The 24,165-nt window shown below is 61.2% G+C and overlaps 1 protein-coding gene across 1 annotated transcript in view; it reads left to right on the top strand.

Annotated features, from left to right (window-relative positions):
• The window catches only part of Slc12a7 (solute carrier family 12 member 7), a 46,617-nt gene extending 23,480 nt beyond the window's left edge, over positions 1–23,137 (top strand). Inside the window, 18 exon segments of the mRNA XM_048368118.1 lie at positions 1,401–1,568; positions 2,309–2,407; positions 3,629–3,686; positions 4,582–4,756; positions 5,366–5,484; positions 5,871–5,969; positions 6,423–6,542; positions 7,441–7,545; positions 7,890–8,058; positions 11,229–11,424; positions 11,788–11,957; positions 12,398–12,529; positions 15,034–15,141; positions 16,164–16,222; positions 16,224–16,343; positions 20,102–20,235; positions 21,439–21,626; positions 21,666–23,137. Coding sequence (XP_048224075.1) covers positions 1,401–1,568; positions 2,309–2,407; positions 3,629–3,686; positions 4,582–4,756; positions 5,366–5,484; positions 5,871–5,969; positions 6,423–6,542; positions 7,441–7,545; positions 7,890–8,058; positions 11,229–11,424; positions 11,788–11,957; positions 12,398–12,529; positions 15,034–15,141; positions 16,164–16,222; positions 16,224–16,343; positions 20,102–20,235; positions 21,439–21,530 — 2,123 coding nt within the window. The 3' untranslated portion in view covers positions 21,531–21,626; positions 21,666–23,137.
• Positions 23,138–24,165: the final 1,028 nt, after the last annotated feature.

Genomic DNA, 24,165 nt, shown 5'->3' with positions numbered 1-24,165 from the left:
GAGGGCCCTGCCTGCCCCTGTGACCCAAGTCAGGGGTGCCAGGCCAGCCAGCAGCTTTAGAGCTGCTGTTTTGTGATATCGTAACGGTGCGGGGGGTGGGTGAACAGGAACGTAACCCTCAGGCGGTGACTAGCCTTACTCACCCATACTTCCCTGTGATGTGGAAGTGTGGCTCCCACTGACTGCCCTGACATTTTTAGGAAAGGAATAGTTCTCAGAGGACCCAAGTGCTTGTTCCCTGGTTGTCCACTCATGTGTGTGGTTGGGATTCTGCGTGACACCAGTGGGTGGCTGAGGACTCTGTCCAGACTGTGTGGGCAGGAGGGGGCAGGCACCTAGCCCTCCGCAGGACAAGATGGCAGGAGAAGGTGGCCCCTGAGTCTCTTGGGAGGCCAAAGGGATGTAGCTGAGTGGAGGCCAAGGGGGTGGCCTGTACACAGGTCCCTGAGGTACTTCTATGGCTCTTGAGGCTGCCCGGGGCCTGTCCTCTCTGCAGCGCTGTAAGGCTGCCCAGGGCCTGTCCTCTCTGTATCACTGTAAGGTTGCCCTGGGACTGGCCAGGACTGCTCAGGGCCTGTCCTCTCTATAGTGCTGTAAGGCTGCCCAGGGCCTGTCCTCTCTGCAGCGCTGTAGGGCTGCCCAGGGCCTGTCCTCTCTATAGTGCTGTAAGGCTGCCCAGGGCCTGTCCTCTCTGCCGCACTGTAAGGCTGCCCAGGGCCTGTCCTCTCTGCCGCACTGTAAGGCTGCCCAGGGCCTGTCCTCTCTGCCGCACTGTAAGGCTGCCCAGGGCCTGTCCTCTCTGCCGCACTGTAAGGCTGCCCAGGGCCTGTCCTCTCTGCCGCACTGTAAGGCTGCCCAGGGCCTGTCCTCTCTGCCGCACTGTAGGGCTGCCCAGGGCCTGTCCTCTCTGCAGCGCTGTAGGGCTGCCCAGGGCCTGTCCTCTCTATAGTGCTGTAAGGCTGCCCAGGGCCTGTCCTCTCTGCCGCACTGTAAGGCTGCCTAGGGCCTGTCCTATCTGTATCACTGTAGGGCTGCCCAGGGCCTGTCCTCTCTGCCGCACTGTAAGGCTGCCCAGGGCCTGTCCTCTCTGCAGCGCTGTAAGGCTGCCCAGGGCCTGTCCTCTCTGCCGCACTGTAAGGCTGCCCAGGGCCTGTCCTCTCTGCAGCGCTGTAAGGCTGCCCAGGGCCTGCACTGTGGACTGCAGGACATTGATGGCTGCACCGCACGAGGCCCTTCAATGCCAGAACCTCACACTGAGGTTTGCGAAGGTGGCTTCTCAGATGTCGTCCCCAGTCAGGTGTCCTCTAAGCCATGGGAAAAGAGCAAGCCACCCCGAGGCTGGGAGAGAAGATTTCAGAATCCCCGGAGGAGGCTTCTAGCATGGCCTGTTCTCCCCACAGATAACCTGTGGGGCACATACTCAGACAAGGGGGCATTTGTGGAGAAGAAGGGCGTTCCCTCGGTGCCTGTGCCTGAGGAGGGCCGGCCCAGCGGGATGCCGTACGTCCTCACTGACATCATGACCTACTTCACCTTGCTGGTCGGCATCTACTTCCCCTCCGTCACAGGTGAGCTCTTCTCCCCAGCGTCTCTGTCTGTCCCCTGTGTCTGTATGTCCACCTTGTCCTGTCTCTTCATCTGTCCCTTCTGTCTGTCTGTCTTGTCCTGTGTCTTCTCCATGTATCATCTCAGTCTGTGTATCCACCTTATCCCATCTCTTCTCAGTCTGTCCCCTCGGGTGTGTGTCCGTCTTGCCCTGTCTCTGGTGTTTGCTCTAGCTCCGTCTCTGTCTGTGTCTTAGTCTCACTCTGTCTCCGTGTGTCCGTCTTGTCCTGTCTCTGGTGTTTGCTCTAGCTCTGTCTCTGTCTGTGTCTTGGTCTCACTCTGTCTCCGTGTGTCCGTCTTGTCCTGTCTCTGTCTGTGTCTTAGTCTCACTCTGTCTCCGTGTGTCCGTCTTGTCCTGTCTCTGGTGTTTGCTCTAGCTCTGTCTCTGTCTGTGTCTTAGTCTCACTCTGTCTCCGTGTGTCCGTCCTGTCCTGTCTCTGTCTGTGTCTTAGTCTCACTCTGTCTCCGTGTGTCCGTCTTGTCCTGTCTCTGGTGTTTGCTCTAGCTCTGTCTCTGTCTGTGTCTTAGTCTCACTCTGTCTCCGTGTGTCCGTCTTGTCCTGTCTCTGGTGTTTGCTCTAGCTCTGTCTCTGTCTGTGTCTTAGTCTCACTCTATCCCCGTCCCCTCAGCTGCGGTTGGGACTCCTTTGACTGCCACGGTTGAGTTTTGCTGTGCACTGTTGGCTCTTTGGTCTGCTCTGCAGGTATCATGGCAGGATCCAACCGCTCTGGCGACCTCAAGGATGCGCAGAAGTCCATCCCCACGGGCACCATCCTGGCCATTGTGACCACGTCGTTCATTTGTATCCTTAAGGACTCGTGTGCTGGAGGAATGGGTCTAGCCTCAGCCTGTGCAGACCCCGGCTGTAGGTTCTCCTGGGGTAGTCGGTCCTGACCACAGCGTTTCCCCCACGCTGGCAGCCCCTCAGGTTCCTCGTGATCGGATGTGTGATAGTACGTCATGCATACAACCTGAGCGGCCAGCATTCATAACAGCCACCACGTGACAGTGTGTGGCAGACACTAGCTGCCGTCTCTTTTATGAAGCTGAGATTTCAGGAGACGTTGTGTTACTCAGTGAGCTGCTCCTACTGACCCCCCTCCCCCCCCACACACACACTGGGGATCAGGCCATAGGCCACACACCTCTGGCCACCTGAGGCTCTGGCTGCAGCTAGGGGAGATGAGAGGATGGTGGAGATGGGGTGGTGGAGATGTGGGGGGTTGGAGATGAGGAGGTAGTGGAGATGTGGGGGGTGGAGATGTGGGGGGTGGAGATGTGGGGGGTTGGAGATGAGGAGGTAGTGGAGATGTGGGGGGGTGGAGATGTGGGGGGTGGAGATGTGGGGGGGTGGAGATGTGGGGGGTGGAGATGAGGTAGTGGAGATGTGGGGGGGTGGAGATGTGGGGGGGTGGAGATGTGGGGGGGGTGGAGATGTGGGGGGTGGAGATGTGGGGGGGTGGAGATGTGGGGGGGTGGAGATGTGGGGGGTGGAGATGTGGGGGGTGGAGATGTGGGGGTTGGAGATGTGGGGGTGGAGATGTGGGGGGTGGAGATGTGGGGGTTGGAGATGTGGGGGCGTGGAGATGTGGGGGGTGGAGATGTGGGGGGGGTGGAGATGTGGGGGGTGGAGATGTGGGGGGGTGGAGATGTGGGGGGGGTGGAGATGTGGGGGGTGGAGATGTGGGGGTTGGAGATGTGGGGGGGGTGGAGATGTGGGGGGTGGAGATGTGGGGGGGGTGGAGATGTGGGGGGTGGAGATGTGGGGGTTGGAGATGTGGGGGGTTGGAGGTGAGGAGGTAGTGGAGTTGGGGGGGTGCTCTGAGCGCATGAGGGGGGAGCACAGCAGTGGGTCTCGGGACCCCTGACACTTGGAGATGAGGCTGTGGTGTGGGAAGTCAAGCACCGGCTTGGTCTGGGCACAGCAAGAGGATGGGTTCACAGACCCTGGGACATGTCTACCGAAGCTTTCCCCTGCTGTCCCTTCACCCCAGGACTTGTCCCTCCTTGACCTTCGCTGCAGATCTCTCCTGCATAGTGCTTTTTGGGGCCTGCATCGAAGGCGTCGTGCTGCGAGACAAGTACGTGCCTCTCGGGGCAGTGCTGCCAGTGGGCCAGGCTGTGCGCTCAGGCCCGGCTTTCCGAGGGCCATTTCGCCTGGGGAGTTCGCATCCCTGGGCTGAAGGCTCTGGGCCAGGCTGTGCGCTCCGGCCCGGCTTTCCGAGGGCCATTTCGCCTGGGGAGTTCACATCCCTGGGCTGAAGGCTCTGGGCCAGGCTGCCCTTTGCCTGACCGAGGGGATCAGGTGGCACCGCTCCATCCTGGAGCCGGGGAGCTGATCAGAGCAAAGTGGATGCCCGACAGGGCAGGTGTGGGAAGGACACTCGCGAGCCTCTGCTGTAGTTGAGGAGCCCTTCTCATCAGAACCTCAGCTTCCAGGGTCCTGGGGCCCCCATTGGTGAGGACACCTGAGCTTCGAGACCCATGGATATGCTGTCTTCACAAAAGTGACGGGCTTGGGGCTGGGAATGTGGCCTAGTGGTAGAGCGCTCGCCTCGTACACATGAAGCCCTAGGTTTGATTCCTCAGCACCACATATATGGAAAAGGCCAGAAGTGGTGCTGTGGCTCAAGTGGCAGAGTGCTAGCCTTGAGCAAAAAGAAGCCAGGGACAGTGCTCAGGCCTTGAGTTCAAGCTCCGGGACTGGCCAAGAAAAAAAAAAAAGTGACAGGTGAGACCCACCTGGGCTGGACCAGGGCGTTCTGGTGCCCAGAGGACTTGTGAGAGCAGGGCGATATCAAAGCCTTTCCACAGGGTGCTGACCAAGCTCGTGGGGCCTCAGTCAGGCACAGTCTCCGGTCCCGTGTCCTCATCTCCCTTTCCCCTTGGCCCAGGGGTTTGCACTGGGAACAGAGACACTTTCCTCCGTCTCCAGCTCAGTTTAGAAACTGCTGATGGCTCCCTCTGCACCTGCAGGTTTGGGGAAGCCCTGCAGGGAAACCTGGTCATCGGCATGCTGGCCTGGCCGTCTCCCTGGGTCATCGTCATTGGCTCCTTCTTCTCCACCTGTGGCGCAGGACTGCAGAGTCTGACCGGGGCACCCCGCCTCCTGCAGGCCATTGCCCGTGATGGCATCGTCCCTTTCCTGCAGGTGAGCTCTCGGTTCTGGTGGAGGTCTGTTCTCGTGGGCTCGCTGCTGTGTGAAGCTCACCTGTCCTCTGCAGCCCTCAGCATCCTTTCCTTGTTCTGTATTTTTACTGTTTTCACTGCAATCTGTCTGAGGGTAGTTCTTCTCTGCCTCTCTGGGGTCCCGTGAGCTTCAGCCACCTGAATGGCTTGCAGATGCTGCCTCCCGGGCGTCACGGGCCTGTTAACCAGGGACCCTCGTCCGAGCCCCCTGCCGGCACGGAGGCTTTCTGGACTGCACTTGGAGAGGGTTGATGGAGACAGGGGCTCCCTTGCTCCTCTGATAGTACCTCAGGTCAGATGCTTAAATAGCAGAAATTTGTTTTTTCTTCTTCTGGAAAATGAGGTCTCAGATCTAGGTGCAGCAGCGCTGGTTCTCCTGAGCCTGTCTTCTTCATTTTTGGGTTTTCCTCCTGGTTCTATCTGTGTGCAGTCTGGTGGTAGGCTACGTACAGGAGAATGAGGTTCTCCTAGCCCCACACCTTAGAGACTTTCCTGGGCAGAATCGGTCAGGCAGCTCACCTCCCAGGGAGGCACCCGGCCGCCCAGCCCCCCGCTTCCCTTTGTCCTGCAGGTGTTCGGCCATGGGAAGGCCAACGGGGAGCCCACGTGGGCCCTTCTGCTCACGGCACTCATCTGCGAGACCGGCATTCTCATCGCCTCCCTGGATGCGGTGGCACCCATCCTCTCCATGTGAGTGTCCGGGGAGGGGGAGGGGGAGGACAAGGCCCCTCCCTGCCCTCCCGGGCCCTGAGCTTCCCAGTGAACACACAGTCTTTCAGGCTGGGTGGTCACTTACCAGAGTTGTTGGCCCAGGTGGAGCTGGTGTGGCTGGCTGGATGGCCACCGCACCGGGGCCTGTAGCTGTCTGTGTAGCCTAGGGTCATTTGTGACAGGCCCCGGACTTGGGGCCACTGTGTGGAGCCAGTCTGGAGGGACAGGGAAACTATGGAGGGGGCGCAGTAGTGTGGATGGGGGTGGGGTTGTCGGTGGTGGACAGTGTATGGGTAGGACAGCAGGTGAGGGACACTGTGTGACCCGTGTGACTCACGTGACTCACGTGGCCTGTCCTGCCACAGGTTCTTCCTCATGTGCTACATGTTTGTGAACCTGGCCTGCGCGGTGCAGACTCTGCTGCGCACACCCAACTGGCGTCCCCGCTTTAAGTACTACCACTGGTAAGGCCCCCTGGTGCCGGCGGTCTGCTGGGGAGGAGGCCCAAAGGGCCAGGGTACCAGCTGTCATCAGGGCTGGCTGCCATTGAGCCCGGAGCCCCGGGCTAGACCAGTGAGGCCCAGGAGGCTCTAAATCTGTGCCTGGCCTCTGACCCCAGCGCAGGCCTGGGGTTGAGCCTCAGACATCGGGCATCTGTGGGCAGACGGAACCTGTTTAGTGTTTTGCCTGGAGCATGGAGCCAGCATCCAGCATTGTCGGGAGCTACAGCTCCCACTGGCGGGGCCCTGGTCCCGGGTCCCACCGGTCTCAGATCTCAGGCGTGAGCGGGCACGAGCCCGATGGCCAGGTGTCAGGCAAAGGATGATTTTCCTAAGGACAGAAGTGACGTGGGTGACTCAGTGCTTAGATGCTGGAGGAGGGCCACGCGGCTGGAGTCTGAGCCGTGTGTCCCTCAGGACCCTGTCCTTCCTGGGCATGAGCCTGTGCCTCGCCCTCATGTTCATCTGTTCCTGGTACTATGCCCTCTTCGCCATGCTCATCGCCGGCTGCATCTACAAGTACATCGAGTACCGAGGGTGAGTGGCAGAGCGCGTTCACCCAGACAAGGCAGCCCACGGGGGCTGGGCCTGGGCGGCACCGACGGCGCTTCCGTGGGGTCAGAGTTCCTCCTTGCTTCCCACGGCGAGGTCAGCACCCCCAAACCCGGGGCTTGGGTTTGCAGCCTGAGAGCTGAGAGCACGGGCTGTCAGGATTTATTAACACGCGTGCCTACATCTGCAGGCAACATCTGTGGTGTTTTATGGTCTGTGCTTGGGGGACTTTTTCCGAATTTCCAAAAAGTCCAAATACCTTGTATAGAAAGAATGCCTGGGCCAGAGTGGCCTGTGCCAGAGCTGTGTCAGAGCAGGAGGGACTCCCCGCCCCGCCCCGCTGCTCGTGGCTGCCCTCTCCCCACCCTCCCTCCCCTTCCGCATGCCGCTGTCCCCGCAGCCTGCCCACCCTGCCCACCCTGCCTCTGGGGGCCATCCGGTGCCCATCCCAAAGCTTGAGAGCAGCCTGGCGCGGTGCCTTCAAAGCAACTCTGTGAGCTGACGGGCTCTTGTTCTCCCTGACCCCGTGCCCACCTCCATGGCCCGGCGGCTTGCTCTCTACGTTCCCAGAGGACCCAGAGCTGAAGCCCTCTGAAGCAGTTCCCTGGTGGATGGTGGGGGGGGGGGGCACTCCCTGCAGGTCCCTGGGGGGGGGCATAGGCCTCTCCCTGTTGGTAGGTCTGGACACTCAGCTAGCTCTGTCCAAGGTCACCGCTTTTCACAGCACCCTGTCCTTCGCCTGAATTGCCCCTCGTGGCCAGTGCTCTGCAGGAGGAAGCCGCCCCTCTCTGGGGTCTGCAGAAACCCCTGGGCATCCTCTCAGGTGCACACTGCTCGGGCACTGCTGGACTCAGTGGTCACGTCTGTCTCTGTCCCCCCACAGCGCTGAGAAGGAGTGGGGCGATGGCATCAGGGGCCTGTCACTGAACGCCGCCCGTTATGCCCTGCTCCGTGTAGAGCACGGCCCCCCTCACACCAAGAACTGGAGGTGAGTGCTCAGGCCCAGACCCGGTGGCAGGACAGCGCCAGGAGGCCGAGGCCCGCTGGGAAGCGCTGCTCTCCAGCTTTGGCCTTCAGCCTCCTAGGGCCTCGGCGGGCAGTGAGACAGCCGCCAGGCAGCAGTCATGGCGTCCTAGCAGGCCTCTGGCAGTGTGGCTAGGTGTCCCTGGAGGCAGGTGCCAGCCCTGCAGCTGCGGGAGGCAGCGGGCCCTGCCTCACCTCAGGAGGCCCGGAGGGGAGCACTGGCGTTTGGAGCCTGGGGCCCGAGGCCTCGGCAGCCCTGCGTCTGGCTGCCTTCCCTAACCGGGGTTCCTTGGTGTCCCCCCCGCCCAGGCCCCAGGTGCTGGTGATGCTGAACCTGGACGCGGAGCAGTGCGTGAAGCACCCCCGCCTGCTGTCCTTCACCTCCCAGCTGAAGGCGGGCAAGGGCCTGACCATCGTGGGCTCCGTGCTGGAGGGCACCTACCTGGACAAGCACGCCGAAGCACAGCGGGCCGAGGAGGTCGGCGGGCTGGGCGCAGGGGTGGGGGGGAGGGCTGGGGAGGGCGTGGACCACCAGGGCCTCCTGCGGGCCGACCGGAGCGTTCTGTATCTTGAGTTCTTGAAGTGAGTCTTGGTATGCGGCTGCCTCTGTTCTGTCAAAGACAGCGTGGGCAACTGAATTGTGCTGGCGTGAGTCCTGGAGAGGCCCGGTGTGCAGCAAGCCAAGATGGACGCTGGGGGACCGGGCCACGGGGGGCCCCCGCTGCCCGGCCTCACCCCCGGGCCTCCGGCCCTCGCTGCGCCCGCTGCCTCGCCGCCCCTCCCTGTACTTGCGCTCTGCAGCTGTGGGGGTCGTGGGCTTCCCTGTGGGTGAGGGCGTGAGGGACCTGCACCTGCTCCTGCCTGGGTGACCCCTGCAAAGGGGGAAGGCGGTCTCGGTCACTTAGATAGAGTTTACTTCCTGTCTGGGTGATACTTGGACCACAGTCCACCTGTTCTGTGTTTCCTGTCACAGCTAGGGTGGACGCCAGCGTCTTCTGTGGACCACAGTCCCCCTCTTCTGTGTTTCCTGTCACAGCTAGGGTGGACGCCAGCGTCTTCCCTGGACCACCGTCCCCCTCTTCTGTGCTTCCTGTCACAGCTAGGGTGGACGCCAGCGTCTTCCGTGGACCACAGTCCCCCTCTTCTGTGTTTCCTGTCACAGCTAGGGTGGACACCAGCATCTCCCGTGGAGATGATCTCAGCTTCTCATCCTGGCTTGTCAGAACTGCAGGGCTCCTGATCTCAAGCTTCTCCTGTAGCTAGGATGATGGGTACTTAACTCTGTGTCCAATGTGTTGAGAAAGGGTCTCATGTTTTCTTCCCAAGCTAGCCTGGAACCTTCTCTTTCTATTCTTAGCCTTTAAATAGTTAGGATGACTGGTACCCAGTCACTTTACAGTATCTAATTTAGGGCCAGGCTGTATTTTTTTTGTCAGTCCTGAGTTAGGACCTCATTCATGCATGCTTAGGCAAGTGTTCTATCACTGAGCTGTATCCCACACAGGGTGGAGGATTTGAATCGCAGTGTGTTTCAGCTGAGTTGCCTTTGGAGGGTCTGAGCTAGCCATGGCTGTCTCTGGAGCAGTTGCTCATTGTCAGCAAAGGCAGGAAGAAGCCCCAGGGGCCCCTCAGACTCAGGTCTGGCCCCGTTGCTATTGGAGCCATTTCAAGTACAAGCTGGCAATAAAAATGAGAGCAGTTTGGAGGAACCTTTTAAGTCATAAAATCTTCTATAAGAAACTGACTTGGGGGCTGGGAATATGTCCTAGTGGCAAGAGTGCTTGCCTCCTATACATGAGGCCCTGGGTTCGATTCCTCAGCACCACACATACAGAAAAGGCCAGAGGTGGCGCTGTGGCTCAAGTGGCAGGGTGCTAACCTTGAGCAAAAAGAAGCCAGGGACAGTGCTCAGGCCCTGAGTCCAAGGCCCAGGACTGGCAAAAAAAAAAAAAAAAAAAAAAAAGAAAGAAACTGACTTGGCAACTCAAGAGCCTGTCAGGACTCCGTGGCCTTCCCTCTGTCCAGTTGTGCGAGGACGTGGTCAGTGTTTTAGCCACTTGGGCCTCGGTGGCCTTCCCTCTGTCTAGTGTGAGGATGCTGCAGCCTTGGCAGTTGCAGAGCCAGGGGTGTGGTGCCCAGAACCTGGAGAGACATGTCTGGGAAGGGCGGCACTTGGCCCTGTCTGGGAAGGGCGGCACTTGGCCATGTCCGGGAAGGGCAGCACACTGAGCCCTTTCTCTCTAGGTTGTGCCCAGCCAAGCCCTGACATGCTGGTCTACCCTACGGAGTGGGCTTCCTGTGGCCAGGGCGGTCACACCCAGGGGGGTTGAACAGCCTTCTTCCACGGCTCCTCCACGGTGGGGACTTCTTACTCCTTCCTGCTTGGGGCAGTGGTGTCGTCTCCACAGCACCTGCCCCCTGGACGCGCCGCACCACTCACCTGTGGGCTCTTTGGGGAAGCAGTCTGCATGCTGGACTGGACATGCATGCCTGGTGCTGGCCCTGTGTATTCCAAGTGGACAGTGGAGGTGACCAAGGAGTAAGAGTAAGGGGTAGGAGGTGACAGGAGGGGCGAGGCGGGATCGGGAGCCGTGTGTGTGTGTGTGTGTGTGTGTGTGTGTGTGTGTGTGTGTGACTGCAGAAGTAAGCTGTGTCATCATGACACCACAAGGTGACGGTGTAGCAACTGAAATCGTGACAAGGAGGCAGGAAGTGGCCTAGCCCTCTGTGTGAGCTGCCTGTGGCTTTTGGAGGGACACCCAGATTAGGCCCCTCGCACCCACAGACAGTAACTGACGTCAACATTAGCATCTCTGATGGCGGCGTGGGCAGGGCCACGTGCCGAGCCCTCCACTTCTAGTTCTGGGACTCCAGAGGTCTCTGGGCTGGTGGCAGTGCCCCTCTGTGGCCTGCATCTCCACACCATTTCCTCTTCTGCCTGAAATCTCAGCCTTTCACCGTGCTGCAACGCGTCGGCTTACCAGGGTCACTGGGTCAATCCCTTCTCCCCATCCTCACCCTGAGCCAGGCACTGGTAGCACCCGACGGGGCCCGAGGGACGTGGAAATGAGGTATCCGTGGGCCCACAACAATGGCAGTGTGTTCCTGCCCTGAAAGAGAATTAGAGATTACTGCCCATGTGGGTGGGAAACCCAGCAGGGCGGTTGTCCTTCATGGCAGAGGCGCTGTGCCCAAGGAGACCTGCATGCCTGGCTGTTCGAGGCCAGCGTTCCACGCCACGGGTCGTGGTGTGTCCAGCTTTCCCTTAAAGCCTCGCTGCTCAGTGGAGGCTGCTTCCCTGGCAGCCGTAGAAGAAGGGACATAGGAAGGGGCATGTTGGCCACCAGCATTATCTTATGGCTTATCTGGTACTTTCTTCCTGGAATCCTTGGAAATGCAGCCCTTCTTTAGAAGGGCTGAAGGATTTGACTCACTGTAGTTGTGTCTTTGTTGTTCGGATTGAACAGCACGTGGCCCCAGAAGTCCTGGAAGCGCAGTGGGTGGCTTGGTGAGGACACCCATGGCTGGAAAGGGCACGGGGCGTCGTGTGTTCTGCGAGTCTCCTGCACTCCGTTGTGCCTCCTCACAACTCTTCAGCAGCCGTCTCCCTCCAGGATGCCACGCACTGACTCTGCCCCTCTCCTGCAGAACATCCGGGCTCTGATGGGTGCAGAGAAGACCAAGGGCTTCTGCCAGCTGGTCGTTTCCTCCAATCTGCGGGACGGCACATCTCACCTGATCCAGTCAGCCGGCCTTGGAGGCATGAAGCACAACACGGTGCTCATGGCCTGGCCCAAGTCCTGGAAGCAGGCAGACAACCCTTTCTCCTGGAAGAACTTCGTTGGTGGGTGTACTAGAAGTGTGTGGGCGCCTGTGTGCTGTTTTAACCGGTGCCATCTTAGGAATGTGTGCTTAGTGCTGCCAAAGCTCTGGACAAGCTGCTGCTGGACAGAAACAGGCCCCGTTGAAAGATTGCAACCCGCCCTCTTCTCCCTCATGCTCTGCCTTCTTTGGGGGAGGAAGTGCTCCCTCAGGTGTGACTTGCGGGCACCGGAGTCTGGGGGAGCTGGTGACACGGCCTTCCATCCTCCTGCCCCCGGGAGGACCTTTGTGTGACCCCACTGCTCTCCCGCTTGCCCTCGAGTGACCCGCCTGTGTCTCCCCACAAACACCTGCCCTCGAGTGACCCGCCTGTGTCTCCCCACAGACACTGTCCGTGACACCACTGCGGCCCAACAGGCCCTGCTGGTGGCCAAAAACATCGACATGTTCCCACAAAACCAGGAGCGCTTCAGCGAGGGGAACATCGACGTGTGGTGGATCGTGCATGACGGGGGCATGCTCATGCTGCTGCCCTTCCTGCTGTGCCAGCACAAGGTGGCCGTGCAGTGGACTGGGGGGAGGGCAGGAAGGGAGGGCGTGGGGGGCTTGCGGGGCTTGAGACAGGAAGCCAGCACAGCACTGGGGGGGGGGCCTGCTGGAACGCCCCTTCCTCCTCCAGGTGTGGGCTGGGCTGGGGGCCTGTGGGGGTGGGGGGGCCTGCTGGAACGCCCCTTCCTCCTCCAGGTGTGGGCTGGGCTGGGGGCCTGTGGGGGTGGGGGGGCCTGCTGGAACGCCCCTTCCTCCTCCAGGTGTGGGCTGGGCTGGGGGCCTGTGGGGGTGGGGGGGCCTGCTGGAACGCCCCTTCCTCCTCCAGGTGTGGGCTGGGCTGGGGGCCTGTGGGGGTGGGGGGCCTGCTGGAATGTTCCTCCTCCAGGTGTGGGCTGGGCTGGGGGCCTGTGGGGGGGGGCCTGCTGGAACGCCCCTTCCTCCTCCAGGTGTGGCGGAAGTGCCGGATGCGCATCTTCACAGTGGCCCAGGTGGACGACAACAGCATCCAGATGAAGAAGGACCTACAGACGTTTCTGTATCACCTCAGGATCAGCGCGGAGGTGGAAGTCGTAGAGATGGTGCGTTCCTCTGCTGCTCTGTGGGGAGGGAGGTCAGGTGCCACTTGATAGTGATGGAGTTGAAAACACCCCACGCGCTGGACTTGTGCAGGCAGTGTCCCCACGCGCTGGGCTTGTGCACGGTGTCCCCACACGCTGGGCTTGTGCAGGCAGTGCAGTGTCCCCACGCGCTGGGCTTGTGCAGTCAGCAGTGTCCCCACGCGCTGGGCTTGTGCACAGTGTCCCCACGCGCTGGGCTTGTGCAGGCAGTGTCCCCACGCGCTGGACTTGTGCAGGCAGTGTCCCCACGCGCTGGACTTGTGCAGGCAGTGTCCCCACGCGCTGGGCTTGTGCAGGCAGTGTCCCCACGCGCTGGGCTTGTGCAGGCAGTGTCCCCACGCGCTGGGCTTGTGCAGGCAGTGTCCCCACGTGCTGGGCTTGTGCAGGCAGTGTCCCCACGCGCTGGACTTGTGCAGGCAGTGTCTCCACGCGCTGGGCTTGTGCACAGTGTCCCCACGCGCTGGGCTTGTGCAGGCAGTGTCCCCACGCGCTGGACTTGTGCAGGCAGTGTCTCCACGTGCTGGGCTTGTGCACAGTGTCCCCACGTGCTGGGCTTGTGCACAGTGTCCCCATGCGCTGGGCTTGTGCACAGTGTCCCCACGCGCTGGGCTTGTGCACAGTGTCCCCACGCGCTGGGCTTGTGCAGGCAGTGTCCCCACGCGCTGGGCTTTGTGCACAGTGTCCCCACGCGCTGGGCTTGTGCAGGCAGTGTCCCCACGCGCTGGGCTTGTGTACAGTGTCCCCACGTGCTGGGCTTGTGCAGGCAGTGTCCCCACACGCTGGGCTTGTGCAGGCAGTGTCCCCACGCGCTGGGCTTGTGCAGGCAGTGTCCCCACGCGCTGGGCTTGTGCAGGCAGTGTCCCCACGCGCTGGGCTTGTGCACAGTGTCCCCACGCGCTGGGCTTGTGCACAGTGTCCCCACGCGCTGGGCTTGTGCACAGTGTCCCCACGCGCTGGGCTTGTGCACAGTGTCCCCACACGCTGGGCTTGTGCAGGCAGTGTCCCAGCATCCTTAACCACCAGGTCCCATCCTGGCCTGGGCTGCAGAGCTGTTGACTGCCCCTGCTCATCTGGAGTGGTGTCTCTTTACCCCCCGTCCCCCCCACAGCATTTGCATAAGTCGGGGACACACTATTGAGGCATGCACACATCTGGGCACACACAGTTGGAGAGTGTCTCTTGAAGCCCCAGGCTTGCTGTTTGGACCTGTGCATCTGTGTTGGGACAGCCTCGTTGTTTCAAGCCTGAGGACTTGCTTTCAGTGGCTCTCCCTCGCAGTTCTCTGCAGACTTGCTCTCTAGATCTTAGTGTGAGGACTCGCACAAGTAACATTAGAAATCATCTTTGTGATGCGGGAGCAAGCTGCCTGGAACGTTCCCTGGAGGAGATGAGGCTTTGCCAGCTGGCCCTGTGGCTGGAAAGCAGGTCCCGTACAGCTGGTGATGCCGCCATGCCCACGAACCCGCCCCGTGCGTGGGCTGCCCAGGCCCTTGCTGGGCCTTGGTCAGTGCTGCCCTCCGTCCCCCCCACAGCCGGGATGTGGACTGGGGACTGGAATGGCCCTGGATGGGTGACTACAGATGGTATTTGTTGGTTGTAATGAGCAGGGAATGGCAGGAGAGTGTTTTCTGTGATTTCACCTCTGAGGGTCACGAGCTCACCCCAAAGCAGAGAACACCTGGTATTTGTGAGCAGGTGCCTCTTGAAGCCACAGCTTCTGCAGCCCAGCAAGCCACGCCCCCTCCACGCCCAGCCGTGTCCCAGCCAATCCTGGCAAGCCACGCCCCCTCCCCACCCAACCCCCCTCCACGCCCAACCCCGTGTCCCAGCCAATCCCGGAAAGGCTCGCCTGTGTCCCAGCCAATCCCGGAAAGGCTCGCCCCCTCCACGCCCAACCCTGTGTCCCAGCTAATCCCAGAAAGGCACGCCCCCTCCACGCCCAACCCTGTGTCCCAGCTAATCCCAGAAAGGCACGCCCCCTCAACCCTGTGTCCCAGCCAATCCCGGAAAGGCACGCCCCCTCCACGCCCAACCCTGTGTCCCAGCCAATCCCGGCAAGGCACGCCCCCTCTACGCCCAGCCCCGTGTCCCAGCCAATCCCGGAAAGGCACGCCCCCTCCACGCCCAGCCCCGTGTCCCAGCCAATCCCGGAAAGGCACGCCCCCTCCACGCCCAGCCCCGTGTCGGGCTGGGTGGCAGTGTTGTCATCACACTTCCTGCTGAGGTCAGGGGGCTGAGGAGGGTTGCAAGCGGGAATAGTGTGCAGTTGAGACTGGAGGTCACATCTCACCACCCCTCGCGTGTTACAGCCCTCGGGGGCCGTTCTGGGCCAGGCTCCGACTTCAGTGAGGGAGGACGTGGGGCCCAGGACGCATCCAGGCCACCTGCGAGGAGTGGACGGCGCCTGGCGACTACACGGCAGTCTCCGTCCACGCTGTTTACGTGTGTGCTTTGGAACTTTCTAGGTTGAGAATGATATTTCTGCATTCACCTATGAAAAGACACTGATGATGGAGCAGAGATCCCAGATGCTGAAGCAGATGCAACTGTCTAAGACTGAGCGGGAGAGAGAGGTGAGTGAGCAGAGACCTGGAGCCCAGGCCCTTCCAGGGCACAGGCTGTGTGTTCAAGGCTCAGAACACTGTGACTGTGTGTGTGTCCAGGGTCCAGAACACTGGGACTGTGTGTGTGTGTGTCCAGGGTCCAGAACACGGTGACTGTGTGTCCAAGGGTGAATGGAAGACAGGCACAGTCATGTGTTTGGGGGATGAGAACTGAGGTCAGTGCAGGGGCCTGTGTAGAAGGACAGCACACCGAGGTGGTGCCCACCCTCCATCCCCCCCAGCAGAGATTACAGGAGTCCCGGACTCTAGGTGGCAGAGTGTGGGAGGCACCCAGAAGTTACCCCTGGTCCCCTCCCACGCTTAGAGAGCATCGGGAAGCCTCATTTCTTCTGGCACATGACAGTGCTTTTGTGTAGAAGCGTCTCTGACCGGACTGCTCACCCACTGAGGCTTCCTCCCCCTTTTTCTGGTCTGGGTAGGTGGTATTGCCACTGGCCCTGGCCCAGTCCAGCCTGCCAGTGCCTGGACCACAGGCGTTAGAGCACCTAGGATGCCAGTGTCAGGACGAGCCGGGCGTGGAGCTGGAGTCTCAGGGATTGCCGCCTTGAACCCCGGCCTGCTGTCTCTGGTCTGGTCTGCCGAGGCGCATCTTTTATCTGATGTCCATCTTCCCTCCAGCATCCTGGATGAGCAGCCCCTGGCTTCAGACATTGCCTGCTTCCCCTTGCCTCTCCCAGAGACAAGAGCCCTGGGAGAGGTGCAGTCGAAGGAGCCATGTCACAGGAGTGGCGCTCGGCCAGTGTCCCCTCACGTCCCTACAGCTCTGGGTGCCTCCTCTCCGGGGCATTCTGTTAGGAAGGTGAGAAGAGGCAGAAGGGAGCACAGGATCAGTCTGGAAGCCCAGGCCCCTGTGGAGGACCCTGGACCAGGGTCCTGGTCAGCTCTTCACCAGGCCCTGGCTCGCTGGACGGCCTGGCACACCGTTAGGCTTCCTGCGGGTGGCACTACTAAGTCCTGCCTCCCCCTGCCAGGCCCAGCTGATCCATGACCGGAACACCGCATCTCACACCATGGCCACCGCCAGGACCCAGGCCCCCCTCCACCCCGGACAGAGTGCAGATGACATGGACAAAGGAGAAGCTGATCGCAGAGAAGCACAGGAACAAGGACCCGGGTGCCTCTGGGTTTAAAGACCTCTTCAGCCTGAAGCCGTGAGTGCCACTGGGTCATTGGGGGACAGAGCCCGACAGAGCCCAACTGAGGTGGGGTCAGAACCCGGCAGAGCCCGCCTGCGGTGGGGACAGGCCTGTGGTGGGGACAGGCTCAGACTGCCCACCGAGGGCGGGCCTGTGGTGGGGACAGGCTCTTACTGCCCACCGAGGGCGGGCCTGTGGTGGGGACAGGCTCTGACTGCCCACCGAGAGTGGGCCTGCTGTGGGGACAGGCTCTGACTGCCCAGTTAGGGCGGGCCTGTGGTGGGGACAGGCCTGCCGTGGGGGACAGGCTCTGACTGCCCACCAAGAGTGGGCCTGCGGTGGGGACAGGGTCTGACTGCCCACCGAGAGTGGGCCTGTGGTGGGGACAGGCTCTGACTGCCCGCTGAGGAGCTTTCAGGTGGCTCATCAACCAGTAGACCCATTGGAATAGGAGCCGGGCCAAGGCTGTCTGTCTGCTTAGTACCACTGCCGTTAGGGCAGGGCCTGTGCCCGGCAGAGAGCTTCTGCATCAGCTCAGAAGGGTGCGGCTTTGCGGCAGACTCAGCTCCTCGCCCTTCCTAGGTGGAGTGCTGAGAATGCCCAAGGCTTTAAGGGCTGGCTGCCAGGAGCTCTGGGCTGTGGAGGGAGCTGATCCAGTCGACAGAGCCCTAGGAGGGCCAGAGCTCTTCCTTAGTGGGTCTTAGGTGGTGGGGCTGACCCTGAAGGCCTGGGTTCCTGGAGGGCTGTTAGGGTGGGATCCCAGGAGAAGGGCAGGGGTCAGCTGTTTGCGCCTGGTGTGCATTGGGGTATGGTACCTTGGGACTAACCACTCTGTTCTTCTCTTCTGTGTAGAGAATGGGGAAACCTGTAAGTCCACCTACCTTGCCGAGCTGCCCCTAGTCTCAGTTGCTGTGCGTGCCTGTGTGTGTGCAGCCCTGTGCCCTCCGTGTGTACAGCTCTGTATATGCACGTCCCTGTGCATGCACAACTCCGTGCGCATGGCCTTGTGTGTGGGTGGCCCTGTGTGTGTGCAGCCTTGCACACGTGGGCCTATATGTATGTGCATAGACAGCACTGTGTTCCACATCCTCGTGTGTGTGCACCCCTGCGTGTCAGCTGAGTGTGCCCAGCTCTGTGTGTACTCCCCTGTACATGTATAGTGTTCTGTTTGCCCTGCTCTTCTTGAAGTGGCCAAGGGTGTCTACGCTCAAAATGGCCTTCGGAGGTGCTCCCACTGACTCGTCCTGAGCTGCTCTGACAGGAAGCAGGAGCGGAGTGCATCTCCTCCCATCCCTTGGGCACAGCGCACCCTACCCTGCCACCTCCAGCAGAAAGGGGGTGTGGGTAGATCCTTACGTCAGCATCTGAGCTCCAGGGCTGGGGGCCCAGGCGAGGGTATCCCAAGAGCAGGGGGCTTCCTGGGCAGACACGGAGACTGTGGCCTGTCTGGCCCTTTGTCCGTGTGTCTCCCTGCCCTGGCCCTTTCGCCTCGCAAGCGGATAGCAACCAGGGCAGTGTTAGAGTTGGGTGCTAGTGACTTCATGATCACACCCGACTCGCTCACACCAGGAAAACCCCAAGAAATTTGACCTATCTGGGGTCGTACGAATCTCCTGCATACAGGACCTTTGCGTTCTGCTTTTCTCCATAAATTGGAACATGCTCCCAAAGGGTTTAAACTGAACAGCCACAACAGGAGAAGAGCCCGGGCTGACACAGGACGCAGGCGTGCTCCGCACAGATCCCTGAGGACAGGCGCGCTGGAAGGAGTGGGGTGGGGGTCGGGGTGGCTGTGGTTCTCCTGCAGCTGGGCTTGACCTCCTTGGCTCAGTCAGAAGTCAGCCTGGGTGTGAGGTGTGCTTCCTTCTGACGGCGCTTGGGGGGCGTCCGCGCACGTGCGTGCGTGTGTGTGTGTGCGTGTGTGTGTGTATGCACATCCATATGCTTGTGTATACCGGCTATGTGCATGTTGCACATGCACTCATTAATGTGCGTGTTGGTGCTGAGTCTCTCCTCCCTCTCTGTGTCTTGGCCTGTCTGGGTGGCTTCTAGCTGCCAGCTACAGCTGTGACTGCTCAGCTCTGCTCTCGGGCTGCTGTGTGGACACGGCCCTAGACTCCCTGCCTAGGAAATGTCACTGGAGTCAGCTGTCCAGGGGGCCTGTCCCTCCTCATGCATGCAGATCTGCCGGGCAGTCACACCGTCTTCAGTTGGCTTCTGGAACCTCCTGCAGCCAGGTCCACACCTGTGCCCTCCCCACCACAGGCCTGCGTGCTACACAGGCCGTCTTAGGTCTGCTGCTGGACAAGCTCGGGACCTATGGCCTTTGCAGGAGCTAGGGATGCGGCTTTCCTTCTTTCTTTTCCCTCCCTCCCTCCTCCCTCCCTCTATCACTGGAGACCCAGCTCCAGTTTTGACTTTTGGAAGTTCATTGGAGGTAAGAGTGTCATGGACATTCCTGCCCAGGCCGGCTTTGAACTGCAGTCCTCAGATCTCAGCCTCCTGGGTAACTAGGTTTATAGACGTGCACCACCAGCACCCAGCAGGTTCTGTTTTCCTGGATGGTGGTTTCACCAAATTAAACTGTGATTTCACCAAATTAAACTAGCGAAAGAGAAAGAGCCCACTGACCTGGTCTTTGCTTAGTAATTGGCTGTTAGTTACAAGCTGTTGTATTGGCTTAAGGGTTGGGTTGGTGAAAGGGCATGGGTCTGAGATCCCAGGGCCTTTCTCTGGCTGCAGATGGCAGCCTCTGTTACTTGTCCTGTGTTTGAGGCATAGGCGGTTCCCATTCAGGAGATCTGCATCTGAGATCGTGTGGTTGGATTGGCTGGCTGGCCCTCAGCCAGCAGGCGCCATGCCCTCAGCAGCACGAGGGGCAGGTGCTCCAGGTGGGCAGCACCTGCAGCAGACCTTCCCAGAGAGGCTTCCTGAGTCGGACGGGGTCTCCCTGGATCCCGGGAGGGGCACTGTGGCCACCTGCTGGAGGACCTGGAGGGTACTCCGAAGGTCAGGCCTCTGCCTGAGGTAGCCAAGCACCTGTGTGCCGGGAGTGCACATTTGCAGCATCACCTCACTTAAGTGGTTGCAGCCTGGGGGGCCACCACTGGGTCTGACCACCAGAACGCTGGGAAGGGCAGCAAGGACACAGGGCCCAGAGCACACAGTGCAGGGGAGCCGGGACACCGCTCCCCAGCACAGAGGCTCTTGCTCTTCCGTCGGGTGCGAGCCTGACTCTCCTGGACACGGACCTGTGTGTGGGTGCTCAGTTGCTGGCTCACACTTCAGTGCTTCCCGTGGGGGCAGGACGTGAACAGGGAGGGGTCAGGGTCCACAGTCCTTCCCCTGGCCCCTGGGCAGCTGCTGTGTTCTGGCTCTGCTTCTGCCCCTGTTGACAGCCGCTTTGTAGCTAGCTCTGCAGGTGTCGTTTGCCAGGTGTGTCTAGCTGACAGCTGCTTTGTATAGCTCTGCAGGTGTCGTTTGCCAGGTGTGTCTAGCTGACAGCTGCTTTGTATAGCTCTGCAGGTGTCGTTTGCCAGGTGTGTCTAGCTGACGCCGCTTCCTTGTGCAGTTGTCAGAAGCTTGGCAGCTTAGAGGCTCGATTCTAGAATGCCGTAGGCCTCCACGGCTGTTAGCAGATGATTTTTTGCGTGGAATCGCCTCCTCCGAGCGGGGAACTCGTCTGACCCCGGCCTTCCTCACGCTTTCAAGCACTGTGGGCAGGTCAGGCTGGCCCAAGGCCTTGCCCACCCACGGCGACGCCCCTCCCGCAGGGACCAGTCCAACGTCAGGAGGATGCACACGGCCGTGAAGCTCAATGGGGTGGTGCTCAGCAAGTCCCAGGATGCCCAGCTCGTCCTGCTGAACATGCCAGGGCCCCCCAGAAACCGGCAGGGCGATGAGAACTGTATCCTTCACTGCAGAGTGCTCACGGGAGGTGTGGGGTGAGGGTGCTGCTGGGCCCGGTAGGATTGTGGGGGCGGGGCGGGGGCGGGGCCTGTTCCTTCTGCCCAGAGGCCCCCGAGGTAGCGTGGTGACCTGACACGGGGTGGGGTGCGGGGCTCCCAGTCATCTCACTCCTCGCTGCCCACCCTTGCATCGCTCCGGAGCCCTGGGAGGTGGGGACAGGCAGAGTCTGGGCCTGGCCCTACGACCGGCACGGATCCTGCGGCTGACAGGGAGGGGTGGGGGTTGGGCCCCTTGCTTTTGAGCCGCCGGAGGCCAGGAAGTACGACCTGGGCTGTAGGAGCGCTGGCTCTGGAGAGCTTGATTTGTGTTGCTGGTTGGTGCACAGACTGCAGGAGGAGGGGGCTACGGATAGCGAAGGAAAGGCAGTCTTCGATGGCGAAAATGGATGCCGGTTGGGGAACTAGCACACAGACCGTCCGGCAGGATGCCCGTGGAGTGGGCAGACCTCTAGGCGGGGGGAGAACCTTTCATTCCCACCACGACTGCTTGAGTACTTAGAACCTCATTTGCAGGCCATACAGAACTGCCAACCGGCAGGTGGCCCCGGCAGCGGAGGGAGAGACTGCCCACCATGCACCGGATGGCTTAGCGGGTCTGGCGCACCCTCTCCTGGCTCCAGGAGCAGCTCAGCCCCTGCCTCCCCACACAGACCCGGTCCCTGTTTGGTTGGTTGAGGGGACACGAGCTCTACGCGCAGCCGGTGCCAGCCTGGGTTCCTGAGCCAGAATGGGGCACCTGTGTGCCCACCAGGGCAGTCCTGAGGGTCCCCCTTCATGAGATCCTGGGCCTTAGATTTGAGGGGGCAAGTCCACAGGCCATAGTGGGGTGTCCTGGGTGCGTCACAGGGGCCGTGGCAGGGAAGGGGTCGTGGGCCAGCCTGGTGTGCCAGGACCCCTCCCGTCTGGTCGCGTGGCAGACTTTGGAGAGGTGCCTGTCCTTGCCCCCGCTCGCCTAACCCTTGGGAAGCGATAGCTACTTGCTCTTTCCAGGACGCTCCCCTTCCTGGGGCCCCCAGATCTCCCCCACCCCACAGGTCTACCTTTCTCTGATGCCTGGGCCACTTAACCGAAGCTGTGTCATCAGCAGCATTACCCTCAGTGTGACCCAGGTGAGGTTGTACGGCCTTAATGCTGCCCCACAGATATGGAGTTTCTCGAGGTCTTGACCGAGGGGCTCAACAGGGTCCTGTTGGTCCGAGGCGGTGGACGAGAGGTCATCACCATCTACTCGTAACGCCTGACAACACCGAGGACAGTGCCAGCAGCCTGGAGCCAGGCTCAGACTCACCAAGACGCCACGCCGGGGTGGGGGCCGCCCTGTCCCGCGTGGCTTCCCCCAGCCCTGCCACTGGCTAGGGTGCCACGCCGTGGCATCCTCTAGGTGGAAGGTGTTCCTGGCAGTGCTGAGAGGGCAGGTGCAGGACTGGGGGAGTTCTTTGCAAACTTAGTCATCTAGGGCAAAACTGAGGTTGGTGGGCTGGGACCCGAGAATGGCCACTGCCCACCAAGAGTCCTTCCCAGACTCCACCTCCAGCTTCCAGGATCGCCCGTCCATAGCAGCGTAGTCCAGTCTCGTGTTAGTTACATTTCACTTCTACCCCGTTCCGAACCTTCGTGGAGAAGCACACGGTCCCTCTGAGCCGGAGGCTGAAGGCCGGGCCCGGCCGCAGGTCCCTGCAGGCTTCTCCGCCTCCTCGGTGCCTCGGTCGCATGTTTGCGGGCTGGGCAGAGCGCCAGGGGCTGCCCCCTCCGTGCCCCCTGAGCGCACCCCTCCTCGTGGGACACACCCGTCCACACCCCACAGGTAGGCTGTGGGCCGCAGCCACCTGGAAGGGAGGAGCCTCGTGTGTCAGGAGGAGGAGGTCACGTGGGCTACCTACCAGTAGTGTTCAGTCTGGGCTTTTCTCCTTTCGTGGGAACCCAGCCACTTTGCTTTGGAAGCGCGATGGGTCTCAGCCTGAGTTCGCAGTCAGTGCAGAGACCCCGGTGCCACGGGCAGAGTCTAAATGTTGTGATGCCGCCCCGCTGCCCCCTGCAGCGGCACTGCCCGCCCGAGGTGGCGCGCCCCCTCCGCCCCAGCCTTCAGGGAGACCGCCCGGGCCGAGCCCTGGGTCCGCCTCAGGGAGGCCTCGTGGCCCCGCCCGGGCCACGTGCCTCGCACAGTAGGACGGCAGAGCCCTCTGCTTTCCAGGGCCCGACAGATTTGCACTTTACCCTCAAGCCTCGCCTTGTAGGTCCTGTTCTGTCCCTCGAGCTGTGGGTCGTGGCAGCAATCCGTGCCTCCTGTTCTGTATGGCATATTTATTTATTTAAACGCCCCGGTGGGGTGGTTGTGTTGTCCGTGAAGGGGGTGGATATGGCCAGGCCGGGTTGTCTGGCTTCCGGGTGCCCGAGAGAACCCGCCCTGCCTGTGGAGCTGGGGAAGGGCGGAGCCTCCCAGGGGCTGTCTTGGCCACCGAGAGGGACAGCGCACCCGTCAGGGCTGCCCGCAGCAGGCCACTGCCACCCACCCGGCCCGGGCCTCCTTGCTCCTTCCCTCTGGGGCTTAGGTCTGGGTGAAGGCAGATCCCCCAGCCCCGGGCACAGGCAGGACACCTTGGCCAGCACAGGAAACAGACCCTGGGTGGCAGAGCACGGCTCCAGTCCCAAGTCTCCATTCGCCGCAGCTGCCTGCCAAGCCGTAGGCCCCTCCGTGCCTGGTCTCCTCCCTGACAAACTCCGCAACCCCAGCAACCATAGCCATGCAGAATTGAATTCATAGTGTCGGTTGTTTTTTAATTTTTAGGTTCTTGTCTTTGTATGATTTTTGTTAGTAGAAGAATAAAGTTCTGAAATTCGAGTGCTTAGGAAACCCGACTCGCCTATTTTACTGTGACGTTAAAAATAACTAGAGAAAACGCACACCCCGTTTCCTTCCTGGGTTCCTGCAGGCTGAGTGTTGAGGCCCGGCTTGAGTGACACTGGAGGGGAGGGGAGGGGGGGAGGGGAGGGGAGAGGGGAGAGGGGAAGGGAGGGGGGGGAGGGGAGGGGGGAGGGGGGGAGGGGAGGGGGGGGGGAGGGGAGGGGAGTCAGAGCCCCAGGCCCCAGCTCGGTGGAGTGCCTGGAGTTCCTCTTACCATGAGCAATATTTCTGAGCTTTCATTGTTTGAATTTTCTCATAGTAGTACAAGAAACCCCGTGGCACAGGTATAGTGCAGGGTGTGTGTGTGCGTGTGTGCGCCCGTGTCCTCTTTACGTGGGAGCAGAGGCAGACATGGTCTCCAGCACACACTTCCTCCCCGATGGCCGTGCACGGGCCATGCCTGTGGCCACTTGTGTAAGCGAACTCACCGTGGCTCTTTGGAACGCTTGTTTCAATGCAAGGTGCGACGTATCATTAAATGTATATTTTTATTACGCGAGAAGGAAATCCTAACCACCCGTCGGCCATCCATTTGGGTTTTTTTTAGGAATGATGCAGGAGGCTGGTGTGGAGACACAAGCTGTGCGAGCCGTTACCTCCTGTGGCCCTGCCGGCAGCCGAGCGCCTGCTCTGAGGAGAGGCCCCGGCAGCGCCTGCTCTGGGGAGAGGCAGAGGCCCTGGCAGCGCCTGCTCTGGGGAGAGGCAGAGGCCCCGGCAGCGCCCGCTCTGAGGAGAGGCCCCGGCAGCGCCCGCTCTGAGGAGAGGCCCCGGCAGCGCCTGCTCTGAGGAGAGGCCCCGGCAGCGCCCGCTCTGGGGAGAGGCCCCGGCAGCGCCTGCTCTGAGGAGAGGCAGAGGCCCCGGCAGCGCCTGCTCTGGGGAGAGGCAGAGGCCCCGGCAGCGCCTGCTCTGGGGAGAGGCCCCGGTAGCGCCTGCTCTGGGGAGAGGCCCCGGCAGTGCCCGCTCTGAG

The sequence above is a fragment of the Perognathus longimembris genome, chromosome 19 (assembly GCF_023159225.1).
Source record: "Perognathus longimembris pacificus isolate PPM17 chromosome 19, ASM2315922v1, whole genome shotgun sequence".
Taxonomy (NCBI): domain Eukaryota; kingdom Metazoa; phylum Chordata; class Mammalia; order Rodentia; family Heteromyidae; genus Perognathus; species Perognathus longimembris.
Note: the sequence above shows the minus strand (reverse complement) of the source record. Positions and strands in the feature narration are given on the sequence as shown.